Source organism: Juglans regia, chromosome 7, assembly GCF_001411555.2.
Source record: "Juglans regia cultivar Chandler chromosome 7, Walnut 2.0, whole genome shotgun sequence".
Lineage (NCBI taxonomy): Eukaryota > Viridiplantae > Streptophyta > Magnoliopsida > Fagales > Juglandaceae > Juglans > Juglans regia.
Genome location: NC_049907.1, coordinates 50,928,220 through 50,948,913, shown reverse-complemented (window position 1 = coordinate 50,948,913; position 20,694 = coordinate 50,928,220). Strand labels below are relative to the sequence as shown.

The following is a 20,694-nucleotide window of genomic DNA, read 5'->3' as shown; positions in this document are numbered from 1 at the left end:
GAAGATAATTTACAAATAGTCATTTTCTGTTTGAGAGAGTTGAGGTCGCCAGAACACTGCAAAGAAAGAATGATTGGGTGATAAAATGCAGAGATGTAGTCTATCTTGTAAGAGATAAGCATTAAATCGAGTTTTTAAATTTTTTGATTGATAGACAGACAAATGAAATGGGAGAAAAAGCGGGAGGGAGGAAGTAAGGGATAAGTGGGTCCCAATTGTGTCAGCCGGTTGCACAAAAGTGGTATATCTCGGTTGTACGTAGCATTTTTGTTTTTGGTTGGAGGTTAAAAGGTTATGTTTGTACAGTGAGATTAGATTAGATGATTTTATATAAAAATTAAAAGTTAAATAAAATATTATTATAATATTATTATTATTTTAAAATTTAAAAAAGTTAAATTATTTATTATATTTTATATAAAAATTTAAAAAAATTATAATGATGAAATGAAATCGTTTCTACATCTAAACAGAATCTTAATCCATTCTACTACTAAAGTTCACTGGAATTGAATTCATTTTTGAGCTGATCTCTTTGTTTTTTCTTTTGTTTTTTTTCCTTTAAATTGAATTCCAACTCCCATACATGTCCCACCCTGTTCGGTGGAGTAGATAATAATCTAGTTAGGAAGTGCCTTTCACGTACTTCGGTGAGGCCCAAGAATGTAACTAACATTCATTTCAAACCATATATATGCATACAGTATGATGTTTTATATTTGTATGATGATTCGGTACAAAACTTCTCTTCAAAATTCAAAATCTTCGCCAAAGTTAGGTCTCGTTTGTTTTCAGAGATGAGATGAGATGAGATGAGATGAGATGAGATTAGATTAAAGTTAAAAAGTTGAATAAAATATTATTAAAGTATATTTTTTAATATTATTTTTATTTTAGAATTTGAAAAAGTTGAATTGTTTATTTTATTTTGTATTGAAAGTTGAAAAAATTGTAATCATTAAATGAGATGAGATAAAAGTTGTAATGATTTGTTCGATTTCAAACCACTTTGTCCAATAGCATTATTTATTTACAATATGGGAAGGGATTACACAGGCGAGGAGTTAGCCAGAAATGGTAAAGAGTCAAAGTGATTGAATGGGATATGTAACATATGTTGCTAAGATCAGTCACATATTTGTCAAGTGAAAGTCTACTTTGCCTCTTCAAATTGATACCTCCATTTGATTATTGATAAATTTTTTTTTTTACTTAATGATTAAAAAAATAATTTTAAGTGTATTGGTACATTTTTATTTTTATTTTTTAAATATATTTAAATATGTTAAAAAAATATAAAAAAAAAAAAAAAATTTACGCTGGCGGTATGCCCATTTGTCAAATAAGAGCACCTATTGGTTGTACCAGTAAATATTTTGGTAGTTTTGGATGTCTGCAGTATGCACTATGCAGTCGAGTGCATGAAGCGGTAAATAGTAAATCTTTGATTGGATTAGTCTCGGTTTGGATACAAGAAGGATCTTAAATGATTTTAATTTAATTGTTATAAATTTTTAAATTTTTATATAAAATATAATAAAAAATTTAATTTTTTTTAAATTTATAAATAATAATAATATTAAAAATTAATATTTTATTTTATTTTTAATTTTCATCTCAATCTATTTCATATTAACTCTTTATATTAACGGCACCTAAATATCTTTTGTATTTGTTTCTTTGGTGGGATTAGTTAGATGTCAGAGATGAATTGAGATATATTGAAAGAGTGATGATAGAGTCACCGCTGGTGGCTCCTGCTGGAAGCTACTGTTGGCTATTTTTTTTTATATATTTTTCTTATAATTATTTTTATATAGATATTTTTAATAATTTTAAATATTTTAAAAAAATAAAAAATTTATAATATTATTAAAAAATACTTTCTTAATCATTAAGTAAAAAAAAATTATTAAAAAATACTTCTTTAATCATGAAATAAAATAAAAAAATAATTTTTTTTACTTCAAAATTAAGGAAGTATTTTTTAATAATATTATAATTTTAATTATTTATTTTTTAATATTTAAAATTGTTAAAAACATATATATAAAAATAATTATAAAAAAACACATAAAAAAACACATGATGCCACCAGCGGTAGCTCTATCATTTTTTATGTTGAAATGATTTGTAAATAGTAAAATAAAAATTAAATTATTTATTATATTTTATATAAAAATTCGAAAAAATTATTTTAAAATTTGAAAAAATTAAATTATTTATTATATTTTATATAAAAATTTTAAAAAATAATAATAATAAATTAAAATAAATTAAGATAAATTTTGAATTTAAACCTCTTCTTCCAAAGAGGGTGAAATGAATGCTGTGTCCTCACATTATTGGGCCACCTGCCTCACAAGTCACACCATCTCAAAATCCCTTAAATCTGAAGACTCTCTCTCTATACAAACTAACTCCAACCATTTCCACGCTCCCACGTGTCCTCTGCAGTTCAGAGCTGGCAAAGATTTACGGGATAGGAGCCCTACTCCATTCTGCCATGCCACCAACACCCAACTAATAGCTTTTATAAGATGTAGTGTTTTAAAGTTACTAGGTTTGTTTTTTAATTATGTCGGACCCACAAAAGGAAAGGATCACAACCCCTCGATTTGCGTACACCGCCTAAGTACTATATATATGGTACACAATATCAGGAGTGGAGTGGTACCTCATAATATTGTCTCAGATATTCCTAATTTCATTTTTTTTTTTTTAACATGGGTGGTGTGGGTCCCACCTTCACATGCATGGTGTACTCAAATTGAATAGATGAGTCAAAAGATTAGTTTGAATCTGGTGGAAAGAATAATTGTAGGAATAATGATCGTTACAGTGCTTGTATAATTATTTTAAAAAAAATATTAAATTTATATAAAAAAATTAATTTATTTTTAAATAATTATGTGATATTTACACGTCTTCTGACTATATGTAATATTATTAAATTATTATTAAATTACATTGACCAATGACAATAGAGTGGGTCACATGGGCAACATGGAACTGGAACACGTGTGGGCTGCTTCTCTTCTCTGCTTTTTGGTGTACTGGAAAATTTCCAAGGCCAGAGTCATCACATGCTCTAACAAACACCCCCTCGGGCCTCAACCAAACAAAAATCAATTGAACCATTTGTCGGCTACGAAAAACTCTGTACAGCCAAATAGTGTGTTAATAATGATATAGAAATTGTAATTAAGAGATAAATAGCTGTTAAAACACTCCTTATTCTTATAAAAAAAAAAAAAAAAAAAAAAGAAAAGGAGTAGCAGCATTGAATAGAAACGTGTATCAACATTATCTGAAATTTGACATAATAATTGTGGGCATTAAGTTGAGTGTTAATGAACCGACCGACCGCCGACAAGGGTTGGTTTCCAAGGAGTCTCCGGCAGATATCTCACACAACATACATTCATTCGCATTTCTTGTCTCGTGTTTGGTGATAATAGAGCCTTCTACGTACGTGCATGCATTGGCATTCAGCACTTACAAAATTTATACGAACACCGTATGGGGATCGATCAATGAGCTGTCCCACTCATATCAGATTCCAGACTAGAACAAGTAGGAGTAGACTTCCGCATAAATTAGAACTTTAGCATTATTGAATCCCATGTCCGTTTATGGAGTTGGGGAGTTGGTTACCTAAAAAGAAAAAGGAGACTGGCCCCCCAAAATTCTAATTACTGCCTCATACCTTCACTGCATTGACTTTAGCCCTCACATCTACCTAATTTATTGATTAGGGCCCCATCAAAATTTTAATTTATGGATCATCGACATTCTATGATGCACTGATTCTCTATTTCGAGATGGCAAAGCGCTAAACGTATCGATTATTTTATGTTCAAGTTGCATGCATCTCGATTTAGCCCATTAAAAATAAAAAGAAAAGAAGCCAATTAGAAAAAGTTGCATGCATCCAACAATATCCTCCCTTTAAAATCTGATGTTTTCATTCCACAAGATAGTGGGCTCCAACATTGTGTGGCATAAAACGTAGATCAGAAGGCATCTTGGATGAAATGTGATTTTTTTTTAATATATTTTGATGAACCAGTACAATCCGTTGAATTTGGGAGTTGCAGATCCAGAATTTGTCTCCTGTTGTGCAGACAAATGGAGCTGCATGCAGATAAATCCGACTTTGGATCTATCGATGAGGAACTTCAATACAATCTTGAACTTGGACATAAAGAACATGGTAGAAATAAACGAGGGATTGGGATATTCGTCAAAGATATAAGAAGAAAGAGAGATTGGGGTTTATAAAACTTGGCTTCTTAAAATTGCTTACATTGAATATGGTAGATCATCCATTTTCTTGGCTCTTGGACGAATCGTGTACAAAGATCGCGACAAGACAGTGAGATGGATATAATGACAGAGGTACAAAGATCTCAACCCTTTTGTAACAATTAACATGGCCTTTAATTTGTACTTCCTAGTCGTCGGTTGTAATGTATATTTCACATTAGTGTCGTATAGCGATGTGCAGCTTGCATAGGAATGGCTGTACATGCATTTTTCCTTTTTTTTTTTTTTTTTTTTTGGGTTCTCCTTTGTAAGCGCATTCCCCGTGCCAATATGATAAAATATAAGAAAATGGGCTTAATCAGGTATATATACTCTCAATCCTCAAAAGTAAATATAAGTTAGCAACAAATAGACATGCAATTAGTTAATGTTATGGTGAAACAGTTCATGCGTAAGGGGGCATATGATCTTATTTGCAGTTAAAACAGAGAGAGAGAGAGAGAGAGAGAGAGAGAGAGAGAGAGAGAGAACAGGTTTAGCTTTGTCGCGGAAATTAAACCAAAACTAAGGCAGATAATGTAAGACACTAAGAACAAAGAATCATGGGGCCTGTTTCAAGGAGCTACATGTTCCATTGTTGTAGGGAAAGAGGCATTCTAATTTATGTCGGCAGAATTGTTTTAAGAGATTGCTGGAAATGTCTTCCACTACCGCTTGCACCGTCACTTCGATCGAACTTTATCTTCCATCACTTGCTGCCTTGGCTATACCATGGCCACCCAATTAATAATAATAATAATGAATAGTAATAGAATATCTTCCCTCTATCCAATCGATTACCGGGAATATGCATCAATATGGATAAGGCTGCCATGCCACTCTGAATAATACTTGCTAATTAAAAAAAGTAGGCTTCCTATATTTGACTAACGTATTTACGCATTATTTAAGACCAAGAACAAGCCAGTTGAATGACAGGTAAAAATATAACAAAGGGTGTCCCAAAAATGTGGAGAGAAAGCCCCAAAAGAAGGGCGGCACCATGCTTGTGGGGTTTCTCCCTTTCTCTCTCTCTCACACGCGCGCGACACCGAAGTGACCAGAGTTGTAATTTTACTACTTGCAAAGAACTCAAAACGTCACAGTATCACCCACAGAGGCTCGTCATACACACGCACAACTACTTGGATGCCAACTCGCAGGCATGCTTTTAAGGCAAACACGAAGCTACAAAGCTTCAGTCTGTAGCGAGGTTTGCCTTTATTACTCCGCCGAGGAACTCATGAACTAGGATAACGCTTCTCTTGAGAGTAATGGCTACATGACAAAAAATATGCACGCCTTTATTTATTTTTTGCTGAATAAACATGCGTGTATTTAAAGTCGCGAAAGCTGCCTGCAATCCCTCCTCGTTTCCAATTTTGGGAAATATCGCCTTCTAGATCACACATTTTAGCCTTACCTCATAATAGATCGAGCACCAAACATAGCGAATCATTAGATGAATAACAAAAGGAAATATTAAGCATCAGAAGATTGATGCTTAATCACAATATCCCACATAAAAGAATACCTGTGAAAACTTCTACAGAGAAAACATAACTTTCAAGCTGAAATCACAGCCGATTAGGAAAGTAGAAGTCGCCATCTCAATTAATTAATGTTTGGTACTGAAATGAGCTTTCCTAATATATGGGAAGACAGCACACTCGCCAACACTATGGGAAACAATACACAAATTTCAATTCAAATTAAGTAAATACTACAAGGTTTTGTACAACTCATGTTTGGTTTGTATAAAATATACTTTATAGAGCTACAATCTCTGTAATCCCGAGTGGTTACCAACTGGTGTTTAATACTGGGATAACAAACAACGACAACTCAAAACTCTCATTTCTTAAAGTAAATACTATACAACAAACAACATGTTATATATGCAAGAGAATGATTTAAGAAGCCATGAATATCCAAGAAAAATAAATCACAAATGAATATTCACATCTGGATGAAGTTGCACTGAAGGGCTGTTTTGCTTCTCACACTCTTCTCCAAAGATATCTGCACGATAACCAAACCAAAAATTTGAAAATCAGTACAGCTGTCAGTTGAAATTTGTATCATGCATAGATTTATCTATCTATTATTTTGTTTCCTCTTATTTACACTTTTTAGCTTCATCACACTAGCCAAATATAGGTCAGATGTGCAGTTAGCTACCACAAAAGATAAATGCTTCCCTTGTATCCCAAACACCCAATCCTGGTTTCACAGCTTTCACTTGAAGCACAAGCTGAACTCAAAATCTCTTATTTTTCTTCTTTTAATTCTTTTTTTTTTTGGGGGGGGAAGCGTAGGAGGAGGAACTCTTTAGGGGTAATCGGATTTATTGGGAGAAGGCCAAGTAGGCTGATTATTGTTAAGATCCTTTCTTTTCTAAGACTGGCAACCAAAGGGTTGATGGGTTCCACCATTGAGAATTTGAGATCAACCATGGGAAGAAGTATGGACACGTTGAAAGTACAACTGGAACTGGTTTTAGATCGTTATACTTGATAGGTAGATATGCGTGGGTTTACACTATATGTCAATAAAAGCATGAGTTGACAGATCATAAAATTGATTACCAAAAGAAGATCCTCATCAGTACCAAAGCATTTCCGTGCTTCTTCTAGGCACTTTGAAGAGACCCTCTCATGTTTCCTGCACAATATTTCAAGTCCATGTTTCCTTTACATGGTAACCAAAATTTGCACCAATAATCAACGTATTTGAAACTTATGTGTGCAAGTACACTAAGAAAATGTATCTGAAAGATTATGCCAATATGACTACTAGACTTTTTAAGCACTACATGATATGCTTAAGCACACGAGGAAATATTAAGATGTTCAGTGAACCATCTTGAAGTAACATGGTCAGCTTAACATATGAGTACTTTTTAAGTATACATACAGACATTAATCCTAATCTAAAGGCTAAAGCTACGTGGATGCTTGAACTCCCAGTAATATCAAAATTGTGCCACTAAGTTCAGCTGCATTGTGCATGCATGCTACTGCAATGTTGTAAACAAATCTGGCCATCAATGCTCGTACAGCTGATCAATTGTGAGTTGGTCATAAATTGTGCCCAACTATTTAAAGTACATAACATAAATTGTACTCAACTTTTTACAACCTCAATGTTCCACCAAGGTTCTGAATGCTGAACCATAATCTAACCACCATTTATTAACTTCATCAAACAGCAATAGAAGTAGGAAGTAATTATTGGCAAGAAGATGGATCTGTATTTTTTTTTACTTTGTTAAACTTTCTCTGCTGGAATAAGATCATGGTCTGGGATGCTCATAGATTGAGAAACTCATGGAATGTATAATAAAGCCAAAATTATGATGAACAGATATGAATTGAATGAAAGCAGCATGTATCATTGTAACTCTTCGTTCAACTTAACTTATTTGTCTGTTCATGAATTCTCTTACATTGCCATCTCACCTAGGGGCGAGTGGATCTATTTGTCTGGTGTGTGCATTTTAACACTATGGTATATGCATTAAAAGAATTCACTGTCAAATCACTCTCCATCTCTGAGTTTCTCGACATGCTCCCAATGAAGTGAGATCCTTAACATTATCAATGTTGAGCCAAAGGCACCCATTGAGATGATAATTATAGTTGTAATCATCTTACAGAGAACATAATCTCTTATGGTGAACAGTATGATCATGGATGTCAATAAAAGTGGGAGAAAAAAAATGGATAATACCTGGAACTTGCGGGATCTCTAATCTCAAACTCATCTGCATCAGTGTCATAGCCACAAATCACGACATAGTGACCTATAAGAGACATTAAATAGTTGGTAAAGAATTTACGTGGGGCACGCAAATAACTTCAACAAACAAACATAAAGATATAGATTACAGCAAGGGAGCATCATTTGTTAATTAAGATTTCATAATGCAGCAAGAGATTATAGTGGCCAAGAAAGATAAATATACTAATATAATTGTAATGGTCAAATAAACGTAATTAATGCATTAGAAAAAGAAAAGCGCCCCTCACCAGTGTAGCCGGAGTTGCTGGCAAATAAGCTCGAAACACTTAAATTCTCTGGCCAAGACTGACTGCAAAACCAAATATTTAGCAGAAGCATTTAATTTAGCTCATTTCTCATACAAACATTCATATAAACTATGAAGTCATTCCTATGAAAGAAGAAGGAAAGCCTTTAGTTTGATACACACATGCATATTCAGGAGAACAGCATGAACTAAAGAAAATAAACAATGCAAATACTATGGCTAGATGAAGTCCTGGAAATTTGGTAGTAATAACAAAAAATAATGCTACAGGGTTGTCAAACAATAACTTCAATTAAAGGAGAATGAAATTTAAGCAGAAAAAAGTAGAATGCAGAAAATATGGATCCCATACCTCAACTTGTATTGGTCGACTAACGCAATTGCAATATACTTCCCTGACAAAATCAAGACGGAGATTTCTTCACCACTGATTGAACTGCACTGTTAAAAATAAGGTTCATTAACGAGGTCCAAGAAGATTGTCACACAACACCTGAATAAAGAATGTAAAGAAGGTACTGTTTTGGGAGAGGACGATAAACATGACAAAAGTTCTAGTTCTTTTGATAGGTTTCTTCCAACTAATCTGGCCCTAGACTCAATAATTTTAATACCCTAATGGGGGAGCAAAAATATTTTCATCTTCAGGTCTTCAAGTGATTTCCAAAGGAATCCAAATAAAATTATAAACATTCAGGAAATAAATCTAGATACTTCTACACAAAGCCTCAAATGTTACATTTGATTAGAAACTAACAAACATAGCTATCCCTTTTGTCATTTTTTTGTCAGAAAAATTTGCTGCAATGAAGTTAAAAAAAAAAACAAAGATTTAGCTGTGTAAAACTGACATGATGGTTCTATTATTAAAAGAATGCACACTTGAATGAATGGATTATACATTTATATTAATTCCAGCTTCCCGTGCCTTTTGAAATAGCATATCAACTCGCCCCAAATCATTAGGTAACTGCTCCTGCACAATATCCAAATTCTACCTTTATGAGTATTGGAGTGACAGCAAGACAAACTAATTTTAAGTCCGTATTAATAATTTCGCTTTTCAAGTTCCACAAACAGATCACATCTATACAATGGGTGAGTTGATTAAATGGGGAAGCTTGTGAAATATAAAATTACTTTAAGTCCTTCACATATCTATACAACAAGCTTTAAAATAACTGATAGGTATATGATTAGACACAATATTTTTTTACTTCAAAATTACTTCTCCTTCAAAAGCATGACAAGCTATATAGTGTATACCACATCAAAAATAATAACAAGAACTAAAACCATGCGTATCAAAGTATAATGTCACATCTTAGAAATTAGGAACATTCCTTCCTTCCTAATGGACTATATATGTGTGCACATATACGTACTATATTTTGTATGTCAAAGATTGCCAAAGACAAAACAATCCATACGGTCTTCACACCAACAAAACTGCAATATTTCTCTAAACTGATGTAAAGCATGTAAGCTGAAAGAAATGTATAGGCATAAGTCACAACCACTCTAGAGTAGGTGGTTGATACCAAATTACATGTAATGAGAACAGATTAAACAAAAATTAAGTGCCTTTCGCTTGTATTGGTGGTAATGCAAAAATCAACTCTTAGCACTGACTAAGCATTGACAAGACACTCCAAGCAATACAAAGCATTCACATCGTTTCATCTGGTAAGGTAATTTATAAACATGATACTGGAGACCATGCATGCATTTCAGCAATATAGTCCCCAGTTATAATAAATGTTTAGCGCTAGCAACAAACAAGATGGAAAAATCTGTTCTTTTCATCTGTTGCTGGGTAGGAAGCAGATGAAAGTAACTATCAAGCCAAAGGAAAAAAAATCGACGAATGTTAAGATCACCTTGTAAAATGTTTCGCCAGAATAATTTGGGTTGGCCCCAACAGTTACCGTGAAGAAGGAAAAACTGACAGGAAACCTAAGCAGCAGATATGCGAGATCAACGGTCCAAATGCTGCAAACAAAGTGCCAACAACGAGACATGTAGATCAGCTTATTGAACCTTGATACAGCCAACGGCAAAGATAGATAGAAAGTAGGTATATGACAATGGACAACCGTTTAATGTTATCAATAATTACAGTACTAGTATTGACATTCATAATTAAAGTAATTAACGGGTACAAAATCTAAGCGCTAGGTCATCTACTTGCATACTCTGGGGTTTTAGCTGGTTTTCAAGTGTCCAAGACTTGCATAGTTTTTATTTTAAACAGAAACCTTAAAGTTTACCTCCTATTAAAATTAAGCTTATCTTACCAAAACGAACTAAATTGGTAAAAGCAGCAAACTACAAAACCCAAAGGATTGAAGTCATAAATTCATCGACAAGAAATTACCTTGTTGTGCAGCACAATTCACTTAAAACCTCAAAATCACAGGTGATCCTAAGAGATTTCAGGACCATCAGAACACAGGCGAGGCCGCAATCCCAAGAATTTAGCTGGTTTATGTGGGGTACCTATAAGCACCAACAGACCGACCTTGACAGATTCAAACAAAATGAAACTAAATAGCGATATCCATGAAAACTAGACTTCAATGTATGGACAGAATGACACTCTACTCACTTCAACAAAGTAGGAGCGGGCCAAGACCTCCTCATGGTGTAATTCTACCAACCTTAAAGGATCTCCGTCTGATACTGCCTGTTCTTCTTCATCGGTCTTCGGAATCTTGTTGAACAGAAAATATAACGGCCACATGATAATGACCTAATTAACTACGCAACTGCCGCTGTGGCGCTAAAACTTGTACATTAGAAACAAATATCCTGAGCAGTAATTATTCGGTTAGCCTTGAACACAAAGCTATTCGGATCCCGAAGGCATAAAATTCCATCAAAAATCCGTGCAATTCACGTATGTATGTATACTATAGCTTAACGCCAATGTAGTTCGATGCAATTGGCACGCAAAATATCAACAACTCAAGTCATATGACCAATTTTCATTGATATGGTGAAAAATCAATTCGCATCAATATATATCAACGAATTCAAGGATCGATTATGAAGAAATGGCTCGAAAACATAAAATACAAAGTACTGATCATTAGCGATTCAACTGCTGAAAAAAAAAGGGGGATCGGTAATCCAACCAAGTCATGGAGTTTTAGAGGAGCGAATAAAATAAATCAGAATCCATCTTCGAAAATTCATAATTAGAAATAGACCTGAATGGTTATCCGAGATGGAGAAAACGGATTTTGCTCTTTTTGAGCATACTTTGTACGACAATGCCTCTGGTCTCGAAGTTCCTTGCCAAAATACGATAGTCAAAATAGTTGTTCAATGATTTTTCATGGGTATTGAGTTGGGTTTAAAAGGCTGCTAGTGACAGATGAGATCTCAAAAAGATATGGGCTCCTGAACAAAGACCAATTGCGAAAGCCCAGTTTAGCAAATGTGGCCAGTAGCACCATAATTAATTTGCTAGAAGAAGCTGAGACACATTTTAACCATTACAAGTAACTTATTTTTCATTACCGCTTCATTAGCTAAAACGTATAAAATGACCGAAGTACCCATAATACGTGATTGGTATGGCTCCGACTCCGATGGAGTCAGAATGCCCACATCCGACCTCTGACTCTAACTGGGGTCGGAGGTCAAAATCTCATTCGACTCTGACTCCAATCAGAATAGAAAATAGGCATTTTCAGGCCCAGTTGCCCTACTGAGAAAATAGGCTTCGATATGTCCAATATCAACCCCTGTTTAATAATGTAAAAAAATAATTTAAAAAATCTAAAATACTTAAAAAAAATAAGTTAAAAAGATAAAATTTAAATACAATAAATAAAAATCAAACTACAAATCGCAAACCATAAATATAAATTTACAACACCAAAATATGAATAATGTTATAGATTTCATTCAAATATGAAATATCTCGCATCAGTCTTGACAATTCATGCATTTGAGTCGATGGCTCGATAGTGATTTCCAATTTTCTTGCATGAAGTTTTAACTTTTATTGACCAGATGCACGATCTTTTCTTTAGTCATTTAACTATAGGCTTCTAACCATCAACCAATTGATATTATGAACTCACATCTACCTTTCACTCTGATGAGTTTTGCATGATGGTAACTATCCCACAATGCGTTGGTATGAGACTCTCAGCCATCCACAATTAATCTAAGATTCACAGCTAGGTCTATAAAATCATATAAATTATAAATTAAATAATAAAAACATTAAAATTATGTAAATAATCATTTAAAATCATAAAATTACCTGATTCAATCCTATAACTCTTGGCATAAACGGTATCTACCTCAATAGGCATTGAACTTAACTAATTTTGTGTACAAACGAGGGTCTCGATGGTGGTCGGAGATAATGAACTATGATAAGCATTCAAGACACGACATATAGTGTTAAACGCCGATTCAATGGCAATCGTAGTAATAGGAATGACTAGTACTTTCCTAGCTATTCGGGAAATGAATGAAAACTTGTCAGAATTCACTTTCTACCAAGTTAATATCTGGAATGTATCACTAAGTGACTCGACATCTTCCATAAAGTAATGTTCAACTTCTGACTTACATTGCATAATATTGCTCGATGCACGGTTTTGATAATAGCATCGTAGTCGCAATAAATTTAAACTTTGTGCATGTGTGTCATCCAATATTTTGAATAACGTACCGGACGTCGTACCGGTCAAGGCACTGGAACGAAATATTTCGGTACCGATATTGTTTCGGGATAGCGTTTCGGGATAACGTTTCGGGATAGTCGATATATAAATAAATTATATATAAATACATATATATATATAAATTATAAATAATCTAGTCTAAATTATGGGTTAAAAAATAAGTTTGTAGTTTGAAAAAATGAAAAAAAAAATAATAATAATACAGGCCGAAATATCGGCAGGTACATGCAGAAATTTAGTCCGAAATGACCGGTACCGGCCGGTATTTTAACCGGTACGGAACAGATATAATACCTGTACGGGCCGGACGGCCGAAACGAAAATTTCGGCCTTACCGGCCGGTACGGTACGAAATTTAAAACACTGATGTCATCCCAAAAAGATGTCAAGCCAGTCAGGCGAGAAGAGCTACCACTTTCGGTTAAAGACTGACCACTACTATTGTAATGATTATATAAATCATCAATATTACATTTAAGCGATCTAATAAACTTTTTAGTGTCCTCATCACCGAGGATGTCTCTAATCCAATCCTCTACAATCGCCAACTTATATCGGGGGTCAAAGATCGTAGGCATAAATAATAATCTATTTATCTTCTCTACATCCTCCAATATTTATTATATTTTTACTTCATCCTCATAACCATTGCATTTAATAAATCCATACGGTCAACACAACTCTCTTACAAGTGATCATAAATTCTCGAAAGCTCATCGAAGTATATATTTGTAGTAGGATATTTTGTCCCAGACATCCTCATAGTTATGTTATAAAATAATTTAAAAAATTGAACAAAATATCTGATATTGGCTCAATCAACTGTGTCCGGAGGACCGAACCCCCTTTCTCCTCCCAACTAATTCCAACAAAGTGTACCTGATGCCCCCATTTTGTCCTCTATCTACTTAAACGCTATTTGGTACTTCTGCGCTACATCTAACATCATGTATGTAGAGTTCCATTGAATTTGAACGTCCAGTTGTAACATACTGGAAGATGGGATCTCAAGTTATTTGTTTATTGTTTTAAATTGGTGGAGCCGTTGGGAGAAACTCTCACATATCTCTCTAGGTTTCAGACTTAAATAATGGATTCATCAACCTCATTGAACCCCTTAGAAAGTATGAGGTTAATGATATAGACACAACATCGAATATGAATAAACTGGTTCTCATGAATGATATCCTCCATTACCATCGTATTTTGCCTGAACCAATCAATGACAGTGTCATTCGCACTGGCATTGTCAACCGTGATACTGTAAGTACTTTTTTGATCCCCTAATTTTTTAAACAGTCATCCATCTCCTTGCCAATGGATGAACCATTATGATCAACAATTTATTTGAAAACGATAATCCATTTTTGTAGAGTCCACTCACTATCAATAAAGTGGGTTGTGATACATATGTAGCTCACATTTTGTATGGAGACCCATGTATCAGTCGTAAATGACACTCTCTAGCCAGTGGCGACAAACATTTCCTTCATCACTGCCTTATTCTTGGCATGCCTCTTCAAACAGTCGTGTATTACAGTATACCGTGAAGGCATGAAAAATTGTGGCTTCAAAGTCTGCACAAACTTGCGGAAACCTGCCTTGTCAACTGTGGTAAAAGGCATCTCATCAGTGATGATCATCTTCACAAGAATATCTCTCAATATTTTCGCACTGTATTGAGGGATTGATAACTTCTTAACTTGCGTGCCATCAGTGGCTGTAGAAGTCTTGTAATTCAGCTTCATCTGATTAGTTGCTACTGGCCCTTTGTTTACTTATACCACTGGCAGCCCGTAAGATGTGTTATTAATATCGACGTGCCTTATTTCTTCGAATGACAACCACATAGTTTCCCACAACAGTGATATCAAGCCTCCGGGTTCTCACGAGCACTACGAACTTTGGTGAAATGTTTTCATGTCCACAACCTTTTTTTACTAGGATGTGCAAGTGGATCGGCCTTAACATTCATTAACTCCTCTTCATTAAGTATATCCAAGTTTTCTAGGTTTATTAAAGCTCGACTACTTACACAAGAGGTAACTGCTCTAGATGGGGGTCTACGACTTAAATTACCAGTTGGTGATGCCATTAGTTGTGCATAATCCTCTTGTGGAAAATCGCGGTGAGAATGAGATTGTGTAGTATCCATAATTTGAGCAAATAATTTGAAATAATTAATAAACAACCGTCATTTTGAATATTATGATAATTATTTACAAATTGAAAACACATTGAAAAGAAAAAAAATATGTGTCTTATCGTGTTTGTGGTTTTAAAAATAAATAAAACACAAAAAAATAAACGTATGCTCGAGCCACACTCGAGCGAACATTACTTGGAACAAAAAAATTGATTTTTACAAAATCTAAATCCCTCGATTCTTAAATTTAATAGCATAAAAATCGAAGTTATTGAAATGAAAGCAACAAAAAAGTTAAAATGAACAACAAATTATACACATTTCACAAATTACATTTTACAATTACTCGGAGGAATAACAAATCTATTGGCGGAGGAAGTTATAAATCATTCTTACAATTACTCCGGTGACGGTAGATGGCGGGGGAGGTGAATTGAGCTGTGCGAAATTGACTCACTAGGGACTATTGTGCAAAAGTGAGGGGGAAAAAGGGGATCTTGCGTTTTGAACCCCCTTCCTTCATGAAACGACGTTGTTTCGCTTCAAGCGGAACGATTTCGTTTACTTACCTGATCAAGACAAAATGTTAGCTGGGCCTACGAAACGACGTCGTTCCTCTTGAAGTAGAATGATGTCGTTTTGATCATGTGTATTTTTTTAAAAAAAAGTCAGAGTTCGGAACCCACATGGGCTCCGACTTCGACTTCAAACTCCGATTACTAGAGTCGGAGTAACTCTGATTCCGACTCCAAATTTCGCAAACTTCGACTTCGTTGGAGTCGAAGCCTCGTCGAAACTCAGACGGAGTTCAGAACTCGAAAATTTTGCCCACCCCTAATTGGTATTGTAAACAATTTTTCTGTTTCTTGTCCATGATAACGACTAATATATCGTTGTTTGGAGAATATTTTTTTATTCACACTCATGGTTGACAAAGTCCTGATTAATCTTGCGGTGCACGATACCTCTCAGTAAAAAAATTTCTGCAAGCGCATATTTAGTAAATCAGAGAAATTCTCTTAGTCTAATGGACCTTATAAATTATTTATACTGAAGAGGATTCGAATGTTAGACTAAAATAAAGCATATCATCAAAACCAAGTGTTTGCCACTTGAACCAACCCTTAATATTTGTTTAGAAAATAATTAAATGTGGGTTATTTGGGATAGAAACAACAGTTATTGGATTTGTCCGGTGGTGGTCCATTGCAATTTATTAGTCAGAATTGGTAATCCGTTAGTAGTGTAGTCCCATCACTTCACGGTCGAGGGTTAGAGAGTGGTCCAACACTCCAAGCTGATTTTCAAACTGCCGGCCGTTTACCACCAGAATCGTCCAAGTTGGGTACTTGATTGTTTAGGCAGAGATGAGATGAGATTAGATGAGTTGAGATTAAAATTAAAAAGTTGAATAAAATATTGTTAGAATATATTTTTTAATATTATTATTGTTTTGGAATTTGAAAAAGTTGAATTGTTTATTTTATTTTGTGTGGGGATTTGAGAAAGTTGTAATGATGAGGTGAGATGAGATGAGATGAGATGAGATGTTTTTGGAAAACAAACAAGGCCTTAGCATCTCACATCCGAAAAAGACACCCACCCCCAATTCAAAGTTTCTAACCTTCGGGTTTAAGTTTATACAAATAAAAATTATTGTCACCATCTATTATTCACCATTTCACATCTCATATTTTATAAAAAAATCTATACATCATATAAAAAACACTCTAAATCTTAAAAAAAATTATAGGTATATGACGTGTGATGTGAACAATTATTGATTTATAGCATAACTCTTATGACTTATACTGATTTTGCCCAAATTGCATCGGCTCAAGTTACAAATCTATACATTAGCATATGTGATTAAAGATGAGAAATAAAATAAAATGAAGAATAATATTATTATTTTTGACATATTATGGAGTAACCTTTTAAATTAAATTTTACGTTTTAAGGGAAGTAGAAGTTAAAAAAGTAAAAGACAATTTATTTCAAGTACTATTTGAAAATCTTTATATTATATAAATTATCTACTTGATATAATTTGATTTATAAGATTTAAAATTTATTTTTTAAATCAAATTATACCACGTACATAATATATAATTTAAAAACATTCAAATAGAATTATTATTGTTTCAAAAGATTGAAAGACTGAAAAAGATGAAATTTAAAGTGAGCACAAAAAGGTTAAGACTACGTTTAGATGTTGATATGAGTTGAGTTTTCTATGAATAGTAGTAAGTTGATATAGTTGAGTGAGTTTTGTGGGGCTCACATAAGATGAGATTAGATGTATTTATAAAAAGTTGAAAAAGGTTGTAAGTCCTACATGTATGAGTGATAAACGGTCGGTCCGGATCGGAATGGACCATAGAGACCAGTCGGTCTTGGTCCATGTTTTAGAGGACCAAAAAGTTTCGGTCCGGTCTCGGTCTAGAGTTTTTCCACTCCAGACCGGACCGGACCGAATGAAAAATAAAAATAAAAAATATATTTTATATATATTATTTATATAATAATTGTACAAATTATTATATAAGTCTCATCCAACATATCACCAGTAATAATATAAAACTTTAAATATATTATTAACACTTGTTAATATTCTATCAATTAACTAATATTTAATATCGGTTAGCTAATTATATAGTAATTATATAAATTAATAATGTAATTTTCATCTAATTTATTATCATTGACTATATAAAAATATTTTTTTATTGAGTTAGTTATATAATCCATATTAATAAGTCACTTAATTTTAATTTATTATTTTAAATAAAAAAATTTAATTAATTGATTTAAAAAAAGAAACAAATAATTAGACCGGACTGATAGCTACCGATCCGGTTCAAGAAAATGATAGACCGACATTCACCCATATCCACATATAAAGATGTTTTGAGTTGAGATGAATTTAATGATTTCAGAATTATATATTTGAATATTATAATATATCTAAATCTGAGCTGAATTTAGTAAAGAAACCAATCGAGTCCTAAAATACTGAACCTCAGCATAATTGACGAAATAATTAGCGACCCAGCGCACGTAACTTTGTGGGCACATCGAGCACTTAAAAATGCGAAAGGGAAATCTGTGTTCTTTTTGGGTTACTGATTTGCATGCATATATGGGGGGGCATGCATCTTCGAAATGGGACTAAAAAATTGAGTTGGAAAGGAGGGATACTGAAGTAGTTGAACTTTTGCATAAAGTCAAGGGTTTCTGCTTTTGCTTTCTCAAACGGCTATTAGAAAAATGCTTTTTTCCACACTTACTCTCTCTCAGAAAATCAATCATTTGTTTAACCACATGTTGCTAGCCGTTGTTGGAACCTTAACCTTTTGCACTTTTATTTATATGTTTTCGGTTTTTTACTTTCTAGGATGAACTTTGGAGGCTCGGAATTGGGATTCATTCAACTCAAAAGGATAGAAGAAATTTAAAGAGAGCCCAAAACATTAGAGACCCCAACTGCCTCCCTCATATGCACTTGTTAAAGTGAAACCCGCACTAATGTTAATTATAGTCAACATTGTGTTGTAAATGCTGATTTAGTATATTATGAGACAGCATGCATGCTTTGATGAATGGAAACTTGGGGCCGAGTTGATGATTTAGGCATAGTGGAATGTTGTTAAGGCATGTAATGCTATGGGGCCTTATATTTTGTCACAAGCATCATATTTGTTAAAAATAGATTTTAACTCGATTACAAGCTTAGCTGGATTCTACCGCTAAATGCATGCTTTCTTCAGCTGGCAGCCCTTCTTCTATTCCCCAGCGTTTTGGGACCAGGTTATTGAACAAGAGTCCCCCATTAAACACCCTCGCTTAAACCCGAGAAAGAAAGTAGGGCTTGAATTGTGTCGATAAAGAATAATTCTATTTATCATCTTCACATATCATAAATTATATATATTTTATTTTATTTTTAATTTTTTTTATAATAAATATGTAGTATATGAATAATAAGTAAAAAACAATTCAATTAGTTTAATAAAAATAAAAAATTATAAAAAAATAATAATATTAAAATATGTAAAATATGATATAGGATTATGAGTAACATCCCTCGTCAATAAATAAATTTATATGTTAATCTTAAAAAGAGTAATGGTCCCTCCCAAGAATAATGAACTCACATAAATCCCCATCTTTCTTAGTTTGTAAAAACACCTTGACAACTCCTTTTTCAGGGGGGAAAAAAAAAAAAAAAGATGATAAGGAGAGAAGGAACGGAACATAGAATTGGCCTCATTCGTATATTGTAAACAATATTTGTTACTGGGGTTCATTCAGAAATTCTATAAAACTGGTGCCAAGTCATCAACAAGCAGCAGCCAAAAAAAAAAGAAAGAAAGAAAAAGGCAACAGCAAGTGGGTACAAAAAAATTCAAAATAAGTTTAGAGATTAGAAATAGAGGAGGTCCTTTTCGCGAAGGACGGGAATAACTGCTTCTAAACGGCTATATTACCTAATCTCAAATCCATTCAAAAAAGAGTACAAGATTACTGTATTGCCCTTCATCCACAACACTTACACGTGATGATCTCTTGCTAAGTTATGGTGGTGCGCGGCCCAGTCATTAAAAAAAAAAATTTTGTTATACAATTTTTACCACATTTTATATTTTATATTTTTTAAAATTTTTAAATATTTTTTTAAAATTTTATTTGATTTTATTTTTTTAAAATTATTTCAAATTTTATATTTATTATTCATATAATAAATATTTAATAAAAAAATTAAAAATTAAAAAAAATATGAAGTGCAAAATGTGAGGAAGTTAAAAAGACTTATTCTAAAAAAAAATTACAATGTCTGAATTTATTTAACAGGACTGAGTTGGATTGTGTACCCGAATTCAGAGGAGGCTGCAATCACTTGTTTCTATTTAATAAAAAACTTTGTTTAATCCCCCCACTCATTGATAAAATGGGTTGGGAAGATCAAATTCAAATCCAAGTTTCTTAAAACCCATCACATGTCCACCGAACCTAACCCACCCGTTCCATTTATTTCCACATTTTCCATACCGTGATTTCTCATATTCTCATCATTTTTCATTTGTTTTTTTATTCAACCCTTCATTCTCTCTCAACTAGGGGCTGTGGATTTCTTTAATCAAATGGAAATACTTGAAGTATAAAATTGAACATTCTCAAAAAAAGAGCCAAGTCTATTATGGTACGTGAGAATGAAGAATAAAATTTTTCTAACAAAAATTATTAAATTTCAAAACAAAGCCGGTTTATAAAATAATTCTTTTTAATTTGAAGGCAATTTTGCACACAAAATAATATTTCTTTTGTGCCAAAAGAAAAAGGGAAAGAAGTGCATAGCCAAGGGTGAAAATGTAAAACTCTGTAGTGGCATTGACAATGGTCACGACTTCTGAGCCCACAGCTAACCCTATTTTATTAGTTTTTTGAACTTTGTACACAATGTGTGAGAGAGAGAGAGA

At 33.4% G+C, this 20,694-nt stretch overlaps 1 protein-coding gene across 1 annotated transcript; it reads right to left on the bottom strand.

The window, feature by feature from the left end:
- Positions 1 to 5,939: 5,939 nt before the first annotated feature.
- LOC108991914 (guanylyl cyclase 1) lies at positions 5,940 to 11,673 on the bottom strand. Its single transcript, XM_035692020.1, is given in 11 exon segments — positions 5,940 to 6,310; positions 6,313 to 6,330; positions 6,897 to 6,972; positions 8,041 to 8,113; positions 8,340 to 8,401; positions 8,712 to 8,800; positions 9,261 to 9,335; positions 10,240 to 10,351; positions 10,737 to 10,858; positions 10,968 to 11,072; positions 11,572 to 11,673. Coding segments are annotated over 9 exon segments (630 nt in total). The 5' UTR covers positions 10,805 to 10,858; positions 10,968 to 11,072; positions 11,572 to 11,673; the 3' UTR covers positions 5,940 to 6,253.
- Between the last annotated feature and the right edge of the window lie 9,021 nt (positions 11,674 to 20,694).